The 13,159-nt window shown below is 37.5% G+C and overlaps 1 protein-coding gene across 1 annotated transcript; it reads right to left on the reverse strand.

Annotated features, from left to right (window-relative positions):
* Positions 1-91: 91 nt before the first annotated feature.
* herc56.4 (HECT and RLD domain containing E3 ubiquitin protein ligase 56.4) lies at positions 92-9,113 on the reverse strand. Its single transcript, XM_081362365.1, has 24 exons — positions 8,349-9,113; positions 8,059-8,179; positions 7,900-7,976; positions 7,558-7,779; positions 6,696-6,787; positions 6,465-6,595; positions 6,201-6,328; positions 6,031-6,101; positions 5,833-5,939; positions 5,224-5,283; positions 4,989-5,136; positions 4,718-4,907; positions 4,473-4,636; positions 4,312-4,386; positions 4,132-4,215; positions 3,932-4,000; positions 3,186-3,335; positions 2,959-3,099; positions 2,703-2,869; positions 2,549-2,612; positions 2,409-2,467; positions 1,252-1,435; positions 1,075-1,174; positions 92-960 (listed from the first exon to the last, which is right to left on the reverse strand). The coding sequence occupies exons 1-24, from the start codon at positions 8,560-8,562 to the stop codon at positions 746-748; spliced, it is 3,033 nt and encodes a 1,010-aa protein (XP_081218491.1). The 5' UTR covers positions 8,563-9,113; the 3' UTR covers positions 92-745.
* Positions 9,114-13,159: the final 4,046 nt, after the last annotated feature.

Here is a 13,159-nt window from a genome sequence, read left to right on the forward strand (position 1 = left end):
CACACTGGTCAAAGTGTTTTTTTTTGTTTTGTTTTTTCACCATGGAAATATTTTCAAATGTCATGTTTTTTTTCTTTTTTTTGTTGACACTCACACTTTTGCATACATGTGCCAAAACATGCAATTTGGTTAAATCAATGAGAAATTCAAATCTAATGTGAACAAGAAACAAATTGTTGTTCAGCAATCTTAGCTTAGCCTATTTGTTTTGAGAGAAAATATTTCTCATTTGAGAATTGAGTCAAAGCAATTAAGATAAACTGCAATGAAATAGTATTTACAACAACATATCTTTTTATTTATTTAAGCATTTAAATATGTTTGAAGAACCACCAAATAACAGGACATACAATAAGGTTATGAGGTGACATACCAGAATACATGCATCAATGCATCATATTATATATGATAATAAAGATTACAAAATGCCTTAGTTCAGTTATTCTCCCATCTGTAACGCACGAACAATGAAAGGTCATTTAAAAATATATTAAAAACAATATCCATACTGTAGCTCTGACATCTATACTGTTTATTTACAATTATTTACAGTTTTTAGATAAATATTTAAATCGACTGAGCTGTGTTGCATCTATATTTCGAACATGTGACTGAAAGAAGCTCAGGGAAAGAATCACATAGTTCATGTAACATTTTAAAAACAGATAACCTACAAGTTTTAGCAACATACACTTGGTCTTGTATATTTTGGGGAACCTTGGAGGTTTGGAACATTGAGGGATGTTCATCCTCGTCCAAAAACCTCACAAAAGTGGATTGCATGTACTAGTTTGTTGCGAAGTGTGTTGATACTGCTGTATTTGGGAAGAATTAATTTGCCAAAACAGATCTGGGCCTCTGGCAAACGGTGATCTGGATCGGGACCGTCTGACTGACAAATCTTAAGAGGACGCTTTGAGAAACCTCCCACAGGTACACGGTCCGATCCATACAAGAACACTGAAGAAAAATAGGTAGAGAGAGGATGTGAGGCAATTAAAATAACAATCCTTAAATGTCCATAATGTTGTAGATGCATACATTTTTTTTAAATAAATTCATGTTTAAGCTTACTCAGAAACTTCTTCTTGTTCTCTTCTGAGAACTCAAAGAAAACAGTCCAGAAGTTCTTGATAAGCTCATCAGAGGCAGAACATCTTTCATAGGAAGCAGACTGAAGACAGAGCAGATAAATCTTAAATACTTGTTAAATTCTTTTAACAAATTTGCAAGTTCTGCTAATACATTTACCTGGTGAAGCTCCAGCCATTCATATTTAGGGGAGCCGTGGAGAAGCTCCTGCAGTTCTTCAGGGTGGAACATGCTCCAGACAGCGAGCGGGCAGCCCTCACAGAAACCTCTTGAAAAATGCTTGAACTGATTCTTCACAGACTTGTTGAAAACAAAGTCCACATACAAGTCCACATACTTCTGTCTGCAAAAAAAAAAAAAAAAAAATCAAGACAAGCTTGAGAGATGTGTAATAAAATCAAAAAGTCTGGCTGTCTTGAAGAGTTAAGATAGATATTCAGATGGACGGATGGATAGACAGACAGACGGACAGATAGATGGTCGGAAAAAATATTATCAAAATTAAATGAAATAAGCTTTCTGGAGAAAAGATTGAAAAGATGAAAAGATTAATAGTAGGGGTTAAGGTCATTTTTATCTGCGAGGGAAGTATGAGGTTAGTTAAAGCGTAACTCTCGCCAAAATGCAGCCTAGGGTCTTTTTGTTAATCTTCCCGAGGCAAACTTTCGTTTAAAAGCATAATTAGAATGGAAACGCCACTTATGAGATTGACCGTATTTTCGTTTTCGGTCAAATTGCCTTTTGAATGGGAGTGCTTGGGGCACTACTATTATAGCATCAAAATCACTATTTTTAAAACACTAAGAAGGCTCGACACAACATGAAACTTTGCTCGAAGTATCACCAGGGGCTCTACACATGAACTCAAGCATTGAGAAAATTGTTTGGGTCACAGAGTTTACTAAAAAGAAAGCTTTTGAACAACTCACTGTAGCTGTGTCCGCCGGCATTTTGACAGTCAAAAATAGTTGATATCCGAATGCGAATGAACGGACTCTGAATTTTAGTATTGTTTCTTATATGAGGATCCTTTTTCAAATACAAGGTCAATATTGATTTTCACTCACGACAAAACAACAAATTATCCGTGAATTTATATGGAACTAAGCTTTAGGAGCTTTCCATCTTTACTCTCCTCCTGTGACGTTGCATTCGGAGATCGACTTTTTTTGACTGACAAAATGCCGGCGGCCGGAAACAACAACAGCTAACACCTTATTATGCTTTTAAATGAAAGTTTGCCTCAGGTAGATTCACAAAAAGAACCTAGGTTACATTTTGGTGAGAGTTACGCTTTTAAACAAGTGGTACACTACCTATTGACTTTGGTCACTGGGATTTGACCTCCGTTTGGAATGAGCTCTTGCCCTTTGACCTGAAAGAGGTAAATGGCTCATGTAAGCATTAAAACAACAGCTGTGTACACGTTTATACAAGTGAATATAGACTGTATTACTGTGAAATCCAAAAAGAGTATATCCACGACGTCCTCATCTTCCTCGAGAAGGCTTTTCAAACTTCTAATGTGGGATTCATAAAATACAATTAAACCATGATCAGCTCTGTAAAAGCACTGGTAAACTTATCATGTGTAAAATCGAATGGTTTACCTGGCCTCCACAGGGGACAGTTCCTCCAGATCATTCAGAGTGGGACTCAGCTGGAGGAGTTTCTTGAACAAGGCCAGTGGGAAGTCGATGTTCACGTAATGATGGTTGTACAGCGCCATTCCACAGATAACGCCAAGATAGTAAAAATCCTTGTTACATTGTGTGCGCTGAAAAGACACAAACATCATAGCACATATGAGATATGGAAGACCACATAAGAAGCCTAGGAATAAGGAGTGTTTGGTGTAGAGCTTACATCAGGATTGAACCAAACCAATGAATTCTCATGGACCTCCAGCACCTTCTTCTCCCATTTGAGAAGAGACTTGGAAAGGAGGGAGAAGAATTCTGCTGATAAGCCCCTATAATCTATTCCATTCTCCCCGATGAACTCCACCTGTACAGGATACGTTTTCATCATTGTAAAGGTAAAATGCAATATCAGACATTTCAACTCTGATTTCAATTCTGTAATTCTTTTACCTTTAATAGTATAAGAAATGAGTGGGTTTTTTGTTTGAGATACTTTAGCGTGTCTGTCAACAGAGAGTCCCTGTTTACACGCAACACGTTGCCATTTAACATGAGCATCTCTTGGTCAGGAAAGCTCCCTATGCACTTATTCTGAAAGTACTAAGAAGAGTAAAATGATGTTAGCTTTAAAGGGGTAATCCACCAAAAAATGTAAATTCTGTCATCATTTACTCACACTTGTGTTATTCCAAACTTGTATGACTTTCTTTCTTCTGCAGAACACAAGCCTATTCTGAATAATGATGGTAACCAAACAGTTTTGATGCCCATTGACCTCCATTGTGTGGTCCAAAAAAGGAATTTCTCAAAATCTATACACTATTAGAAGAAAAGGTTCTATATAGAACGCCATTGAACCTTTTTTTTCAAAGGCCCTGTTTACACTTGGTGTTAAGATGCGTTTTGGGCAATTGGATCACAAGATGAGGGAAACACATTCCCGTTTACACCTGGTGTTTTAATCCGTCTCTTTTGTCCACTTTCAACCACTTCTGTCCTGATTTCGTCGAGGGGAGGGTAATGCATGTTTTTTCAGAACTTTTGATCTTAATACTAGGTGTAAACAGTGCCTAGGAGTGTATTTTGTGTCCCACATAAGAAAGAACATCATACAGGTTTGGGGGTAACTGTTAAAAATTAAGTTGCTTTGCATTTGTACTGTATGTATGGCATATGTACATCCATCTCTGACTTACACTAAACATTCTCCGTTTAGATACGGTGTCAGCTGCAAAAGGGAACTTGACCAATATTTCAATAATTCCCTGAAAGAAAAATCCATGGAAGTACTTTAAGATTTGTTACAATTATTGAACACAGCAGAACATTAAAAATGTCATGCAAATCTCATTGAAATATTCGTTTGTATCATGACACAAAAGCCTTCAATACTCACAAAGTAGTAATCTCTCAAGTTCACCATGTCATGGAAATCTTCTGTGTGCCAACAGCACATAAGGTCTTCCACGGTGACTTGCAGCTATTGATGTAAGAAAAAAGAGAAATTTCTGGTATTTTGGTTTGTTGTCCAAAAACATCTTTGTGACACAGAATTCACTATTGCTTTGGTTCTCACCGTATCTAGGAGATCGTTGATCTCATGAATGATGAAATCACTGTTTGTGATGTCATTGTGGGTAGTGCAACAGACCTTCACAACAGAGACAAAGTATAAACAATTATTATACAATGATAAGGTTAAATTTCATCTTGAGATCAAATGTTTAGAAAAGGCACCTTATAGAGCATCTGAAGGATCTGCAAAAAGTTCTGCAGGCGTCTAGTAAAGTCATGCTCGGTTTCACCGCAAGAAATCTGGCCAATCAGCTCAGCACATTCTTTCTGAAACAACTTCACCAAGCCTTTGAGCCAATCGTTGGGGAGTTTGGACCAGTACGTCACTGAGAATATATCATACAAATACTTAGGCAAATACAACAAGGCCAAAAAACACAAAGGATGTAAATGTTCTCCAGCTTTACCTAACACCTTGCGAGCAGCAGGATTCAACTGAAGGATTTTGGAGGCCATTGCTTTAGTGAGTTCAGATCTTTGTTGTTCCTGGAGTCCTCTGATGAGCTCAGGGAGGAGAAGGTAAAGTCTCAGAGCTTCCACACCAGCTGGATTTGAATTCAGAGATGGCAGCAGTTTATTGTGAACCACTTTCACCACCTGAGGGCCAAAAACCATGGACTGCATCTCACTGTTTAAAATGTAATGAACATTTTTTATAAACATTGGATTCATCATTACCTCTGTTATCGACTGTTTATCCTCTGTTATCGACCGTTTATCCTCTGTTATCGACCGTTTATCCTCTAATAACTTTGCAAAGGATGTTTTAACCAGATCAAAATCCAATCCACAATGCTCCACAGAAGTCTGATAATGTTCATCACAACTACAAGGACAGAACATTACATGAAATCTGTGATGGAAGGAGTGATTTTAGGCACAGAAATGACTAGATAAGACTACCTAATTTTACCTTGTTTTGAGGAAACTTCCATTCAGAGAAGCAGCAGAGGAGAACACTGTGTTTATTTCCCTGTAAACAACAAAACAATACTTTTTAGTTCATTTATATGCTCTAATATATTAAATTGTTCAACAGCACAACCTCTAATTAAATCAAAAAGTAAGAATCCTAAGATTCATAGACTAAATTGTGTAAACATTATATAAAATATCTGATTTTTCTGCTAAGTTTTAAAAGAAGGACAAAACAAAATTAAGGATAATTTTTGGCTTCAATATCTCGTGGAAAAAGGATTTTCCCCTAGCGTAAGATACTCTTACGCAGTACGAGAGACCTCTTGTAAGAGAACAATACTTTTTAGTCCATTTATATGCTCTAATATATTAAATTGCTCAACAACACAACCTCTTATTAAATTAAAAAGTAAGAATCCTAAGATTCACATACTAAATTGTGTTATTTAATATTAAGTTTTAAAAGAAGGACAAATGCATTAAGGTCACGACACACACCACATGTTTTTTCACAATATTTTAAGAGCGTACACAAATGCTGTACACTTGATTTATAACAATACCATGAAAAATCACATGAACAGAAGCTAAGGCAAACACTCACTTCTTTATTGTTGGCCATTTATCACTTCCAGACACCCATCGGTCAATCATTCTGTCATTTAATGTCAAAACCCCTCGGCGATTGGATTTTGGCTTACTTTCAAGCTTCTACAAAATACAGAAAAGTAAATATAAGTAATCACGGTGCAGCAATAATTTGTATGTAAAACTATTTATGAATGAAAACTGCCTGTCTTACTTTGAAAAACAAGGAAAAGGAATGGTTCTCCCCAGCGATGAGTTTTTCAAATGTATATTTATGATCACATTCTGTGTGCAACAAACATTTCGTTTACAGTTCAGAGCAACATCATGAATATAAAACTATTCATAACAAAATAACCTATGGCTAAAAGATGATTTAATTACCAGTTGAGAGATCCACAGGGAAAGGCACACACTGCTTAATCATTTCTCCATTTCCCAGCTTCCCTTGCATCCCACATCCAAATGAATAGATCAGCTTTGACGATTCGACTGATACAAGTGTGTGACGTCTTTATTCAAGAAAGAATCAAATGCCTAATTACTGAGCTGATCTCAAACGTTAGACATGTTAATCATGTGAGGAAATATAAATAAATCTGCACTACTGCACTGAAACACTGATTGCTTATGAAAAGTCTAGTTTACCTCCCACATGTGACCTGTGACACTTTCGATCCCCAAAGTTCAGCAACCACCCGCGGATGATGTTCATCTTTAAATGAGTTGTGCCCAAGCTGGCCAAAACCTCCTGACCCAAATGTGAATACTGTGCCGCCCTGAAACACAAACAATTAATTACATTTTCTGTCCAGTTTGTTGTATGCTAAATATGTTATTATTTATAATATGGATATTTAAAATATTACAAAACACTACCTTTGATAGAGTGGCAGTGTGTTCTCCTCCACATGAGATGGACACAGTTTTCTTTCGGTTCAGACTATTTACAACCGTTGGGACGTGTCTGTCTGTGGTGGAAAAACAGTAAATTCCTCACTTCCAATGCTTTCATACAGATTTGACACAGTATTGCACAAATATAGTATATTTATACAGTATGTGCTTTTACTGATTGATGAATCAGAAAAAGAAATAATTATATTTCTTGCTGATGTTTTATCATTTGCTTATGTTTTATGTATTATTTATATAATTTGAAATGTATGTTTAATGCTTTTCTTTTATTAATCTTTATACCTGAATGTAGCTGATTGACTTATAGGGTTAACTTTTGTACTTGCTAGATGAGGGCAAAAGTCTATATGTTTCCAATACACCACAAATGCTCAAATGTCTCAGAATAAAGTGGTAAACGAATGTAATCTTAGCTAAACATCTTGCAGTGTACAGGCTAACACCTCAGAGTGTGAAAACATGAAAGCTAGATATGTTTGTGTCTTGTGTGTCTGCTTCGATGCAATATACTATGAAAAGAGAACTTAGCGCGGTTCCGATAAGCAACTGCATAAGAGGAAGAATAATTTTCTGTGCTGGTCAGTTTATCCTTTGGACTCAGACCTCCTTCGCAACCCGTCTTTTCAAAGAGAGATCGCTCTACCACTTTACTTATCTTTAAGCAAGAATATTAGGCCTATACTCAGTGAAATATTAGAAGTGATTTTAACTTTTAATTTTCTTTAAATTAAAGGATAAACTTTTAATCTTGATTATGGATGAATAAATTTTACTCTTCATTTATTATTTGATTTTCTGCTGTTACATGATGAAACATTCAGACCTGTAGTGTCTCCGAGGCCCAGCTGTCCTGCCGAGTTCTTTCCCCATCCGAACACGACTCCAGAGAGAGACAACACAAAGCTGTGGTCTCCTCCAGCGCTGATCTGAGCCAGTGGGATCCCACACAGACTCTTCACAGGTTGAGCTGACAGAGACCTGGGCTGTTCTTTCTCCAAACCCAGCTGACCGTGAGTGTTATCACCCCATACGAACAGCTGACCATCTGAAAGACCAACAACAGCTGTGTATATCCACACTCAAATGCCTATCAATTCATGTCAATCATAAGAAGTCAAAAGATTAAAACAAAACATCAGCTGTTAGATGAAATGGTTGTGAATACCTTTGGTTAGTGCCATTGAATGCTGGTCTCCACACGCGATCTGAATCACCTGCCTGTTTTCCAGACCTTTAAGAGGACTGCAGAGAAAAGACAATCTTTCTGTCAGACATATGTTATTATAATTCATGGTAATTTATACTGTTATGCCTTTATACATACCCCCACACAGTAGATTTGTCCATAAAGAGAACTTTTCCTCCATAATCAAGAAGAACCGCACCAGCTCCTCCACAGACAATCGATCTGAATCCCAAACTGTCCTTCTTCAGCTTTAGTGGCTCTGAAGTAAATAAAATATTTTCATCAGTTAAACTTAAATTCAGACTGTAAACATACAGACAAACATGTTTTCATAATTAATACATTACATTTATCTTACATTTTATAAGTATTGTAATGATAATTTTAACAATAAAAATAATAGTTTCATTTATTGCAGGCTTTCATACTTAGTTTTCCATCGTGATCACAGTTTTCACCGCGCAATCTCAGGACCGAGACTTGCCCATTCCTGATAAATCCAACAAAACTCCTTCCAGCTGACATGTCCTGAACTGCTGCTTTCGGACACACGGATCGTATTCCACATTTGCCATTTTTGACTTTGTCAGGCTGTACGAGACCGAATCCCTCTCTGACCTGCGCTCCCCAGTAGCACAACATGTTCACAGCTGATGGACCAAAGACTCCAGCTGACTGAAGAACACACTCACATATTAAACTGAAAGCAAACACGCTGGTTTCAGCCTAAACGAAACCTGTTCGATTTCCTACTAAAGTGAAACTGTTTCGGAAACATAATCTACAATGATGCTTTCAATAGAGTGAATAGCTAAAACGAACAACAAAGAAAAGGAATGAGGAATTTAGTTGAGTAATGAGGGCAGTTAAATGGAAAACGAAACAAAAACTTAAAGGGATAGCCTATTTCATCAAATTCAGTGTATTTTTCTCTCGTGTTGTCCGAAACCAGTATAACTTCATTTCTTATAAAATATAATGGACTAAAAACTAACAAAAGTCAACATTCAATCTATTTTCATGCAACGAAAATGACTGGTGACGAATCGATTCTGTAGGCTACGTCACCTCTCCTAAATCGAGATCTTCAGAGAAAGAGCAAGCGCAAACTTCATGTCGATATATTTAACACACATACACGCTACGTCTGTCTGTGTGCGATGAAGTTGAGGTAAACATATTTGGCGGTGTGTGAATAATTTTAAAACAGTTCGCTCTTTTACATGATTCCGAGTGACAGAGAGTGCCAAACTACTGCTTCTCCTAAATCATTGGTGTAGATCCATGTCAATCACAGAAATCTGGCCAATCAACTGATTGAACCCCACCGACGAAACGGAGGGATCTGATTGGTTCACTGGTATTTTCCTTCAGAGGCGGTCGGTGCAGAGAGCTGAGCTGAAAGACTCTGAGAAGGAATGACCGACTGTATATTTACATATACTAACGCGTTAGGATAAACAAAAACAAATCTAAATTCATTGTTATCACACAATTTGAAGGTAGGTAGCAAATAAAAATGTATAAATGATACAATATTCTCTTTTTGTTGTAGCGGAATCCATTTTTGCTAGCAGCTTGAGTGCCGAAAAGCTCGAGGATTCATCCCCATTTTGCTTGTTTGTAATTAATGTTATCATTAATAAGATTCTTCTGGTATAATTTATATCACTTTATCAAATTTTGCGTTATTAGTTATTTTTAAAGGGGAACTATGCAGTTTTTTTTAGCTTAATTTACCTTAACTGAACAGCTTCGGAGTCATTGGAATGGTTATATGACTTTTTTTGGGTTGAATGGTGGCTGTCTCGATTCCCCCTTTTCCGCCTGTGAGCGGAAAAACCATAGACAGTAAAAGAAATGGACACAGCGACCCCATTGGATTCAACGGAGAAAAGTGAAGTCAATAGAAGCACTCACTTCCTGATGGCTGACCGTACTGCGCAGACTCAAACTGAGCTTGACGACATAGATGGGACGTGAGCAACCCGTCTGTCTTCTAGTAGCTGTGCCAAGAGAAATCTTAATCATTAGGCTTGTTTTAGATGTGCTTTGCCTCGCCTGAAATGTATGCGAGAGTAGGCGGCTGCAGTGAGAGGAGGAGTGAAAAAAGTGCAGGCAAGCCGGACAGTTCTCTCTTCTCGCAGTGGATCAGAAACCTGTGAGATCAAAGATGGATATCGCGGGATTCACGCTCGTGCACAGTGTTGCTAATAAACTGGATGTAATTTAAGTTCTGTTGCTTTTATATGAAAATATGAACAAGACACCTAAATTACTTATTTAATTCCATTCCAAATACATGTTTATCAATCATTTTCTGTTTAATACAGACAGGTTTTTTTTTTTTTTTTTTTTTTTTAAATTACATTGCATAACCCATAGAGATCGCACTGTCAGATAGTTTGGGAATATTCAAACATAACGTATACACATAAAACATGATATCAGAGTTTTAAAATCAAACTTTTTAAAAGAGAACAATATGGTTGTTTAAAACAATGAGCATTAAGCTGTGTCGTCAAGCAAGTCGTTTCCCCGGTGGAGAGCAACTGCACTCGACTGCAGAATCCAACACATCCGCCTTGCGCTCGAGAGATTTTTGACATACGTCAGCATGACATCAGAGCAAGGCGGACCGCACTCGGACACATTTCTAACCGGCATGCATCTCGCGCTGATCACCGGTGATCGGTTCTGCGCAGATTTTGCTCATCTCAAACAAGCCTATTCCCTTCTGAAACTTGCAGAGACAGAGATCGTGAGTAGGAGTTGTCCATGAGCTAGGAGCAGGAGCAACTTTTGCTAAGTATTCTGATTAATTGTTTTGTCATTTTGCCTCCACGTCCCCCCGATTGCCTGCAAGCCTCTCCTCCTGTCCATACGGTAATTTCTCTGTGCGACAGAGAGCCGCGTGGTTATGACGCAATCGTTAGCCTATTTTTACAAAAACTGCTTCTACGGGGCCATAACGTACGATACAAGGTAATGGAGCCTGTGCCAAGAATGGGGGCCAGTGCCTGAGTGGTAAAACATTAGCATTATGGCTAAAATAGGCTAATGCTCATAGCAAATGCTAACGAACTATACAATTTTTTAAACCCATTAGGCCGCTGTACGTGAGCTGTATCGTTCAGTTTCGTTCCACCAAGTGGGGCACTAAATTTTCTTTTGCTCAATATGTTCAACGTTAATAAAAGGTTTCCAAGCAAAAAGTTCTCCACGCATTTTCCTGCAGTTAATGAGAAAAGTGTATTTATTGGCGCACTATATTGATTGCGTATTGAGACGTCTAAAACGGTTGAGTTCGATTTTCAACCAATCAGCATCGAGAATGTAAGTAGGTCACAGCCGAAATCAAGCCAATATCACTACGCACATGTAAACAGAGGAGGACGTAAGCAGCGCATCTTCATCTGATAGCGGCGATCAAGCTCGATTAACACCCGTAAAGTGTATTCTTCATGTCGGAAAAGATGGTGGGAAAGGTCCGCAGCCCTTTACTGAAGTCCGATGGGAAAAAATCAAGCAATGTGCGTAGGAATGGCTCAAAACGTCGGACACTACGGAGCTAACGTTAGCTGTTGCTAATAAACATGTTGCCCTCCTGGACAAACTGGTCTCTGATGTCCCAACAACTACGGGTTTCACCCGGCCTGATATCGGCGTTTTATAGACAAAAAAAAAAACCGCTTGACTTGTGTGTATGTGCGTGATGGGTAGGTTAAGGGGTCAGGTTAGTGTGTGAGTGTGTGTGTGTGTGTGAGAGAGATGGGTAGGTTTAGGGGTCAGGTTAGTGTGTGAGTGTGTGTGTGTGTGAGAGAGATGGGTAGGTTTAGGGGTCAGGTTAGTGTGTGTGTGAGAGAGAGAGATGGGTAGGTTTAGGGGTCAGGTTAGTGTGTGTGTGTGTGTGTGTGTGTGTGAGAGAGAGAGAGAGATGGGTAGGTTTAGGGGTCTGGTTAGTGTGTGAGAGAGAGAGAGAGATGGGTAGGTTTAGGGGTTGGGTTAGTGTGTGTGTGTGTGTGAGAGAGATGGGTAGGTAAATAAATAAATCAAAATTAAATCTTGTTTACAATAATCATTCCTGTGAATATGTACATGTAGTGCAGTTACTGCTCGTGTATACAAATTAACAATTCACCATTAAATGTGTTATTTTTAAAAGTGTTTTTCTTTGTATACTTTTGAGTTTAACTTGGAGTGAGATTTTGGGGGGGGGGGGTTGCAAAAAAAAAACTTGCATCACAATAAGTGTATTGTGATTGTCAAAACATTTTAGTAACTAAACTGAATTTTGACAACATGTTACAATGTTTATATGGTACAATTTCTGGTAAGCTAAGTTGTTTTTTTTTTTTTTTTTTTTTACAAATTTCTTAAAGAAATTTCACTTTTTTAATTCAATTCTTGTGATTAATGTTGACTCATTTGGATAAATATTAGGTACACAAGAAAAATAGGCTACACACAGACAGCCCTATCAGCTGGCAGTACTATTTAAGGTTAAAAATAACTCAAATTAAATATAATGTGTTTTTTATTATAATAACAACTTTATTTAATGATATAAGTACAAATATAATAAATATGTAATATAGTACACATATTTAGCAAAATACTCTCTATATCTCTTTTTCTAGACAACTAACGTACCTATATTATGGTCATTAAATGGCTTTTCTGAGAATGGATGTGTGGTGTGAGAGCGTGTGAAAAGTGTCAATTGCGATTTTACCTCAAATATTACCTTTGAATTGGAACAACATAATGAGAAGTAATTGGGATGTTAATGTTACAGTAGACGTTTTCTTGATAATTTTATCATGTTTACTGTCCCTAGATAGCAACTTCAGGTATATCACACATTTCAAACTGTTTTAAAATGTCAAAATTTTATTTTGTACTTCAAGTGGTAATTCGGCATTTTTGGGTTTATATGATAACAGGTTTGAAAGTGCAAAATTCCCTGTTTTCCCTTTTTTTCAAAATGGGCACATTTAGCATAATTTTTCTCAAAAACTGCAAGATTGTGTGTGGAGAACTTTTTCCTAAGGAATCTCATTTCTGATATTAAATATGTGGAACGAAACCCTATTTCTAGGCCTCTTTTAGGCTACTGACAGCGGCCTATCTCTCTCTCCTCACACACACTCACACACTAACCTGACCCCTAAACCTATCCATCTCTCTCTCTCTTTCTCTCTCACACACACTAACCTGACCCCTAAACCTACCCATC

This window comes from Scardinius erythrophthalmus (genome assembly GCF_964197995.2).
Source record: "Scardinius erythrophthalmus genome assembly, chromosome: 3".
Classification (NCBI taxonomy): domain Eukaryota; kingdom Metazoa; phylum Chordata; class Actinopteri; order Cypriniformes; family Leuciscidae; genus Scardinius; species Scardinius erythrophthalmus.

Bases quoted from the DNA above. Each gene is read 5' to 3' on its own strand.
- herc56.4 (XM_081362365.1), bottom strand. From the start codon at position 8,562: ATGTTGTGCTACTGGGGAGCGCAGGTCAGAGAGGGATTCGGTCTCGTA. The intron at 3,100-3,185 runs GTAAAAGAATTA...TATCCTGTACAG, and splicing joins CATTTCTTATACTATTAAAG to GTGGAGTTCATCGGGGAGAA. The intron at 961-1,074 runs GTAAGCTTAAAC...ATTTTTCTTCAG, and splicing joins GAACAAGAAGAAGTTTCTGA to TGTTCTTGTATGGATCGGAC.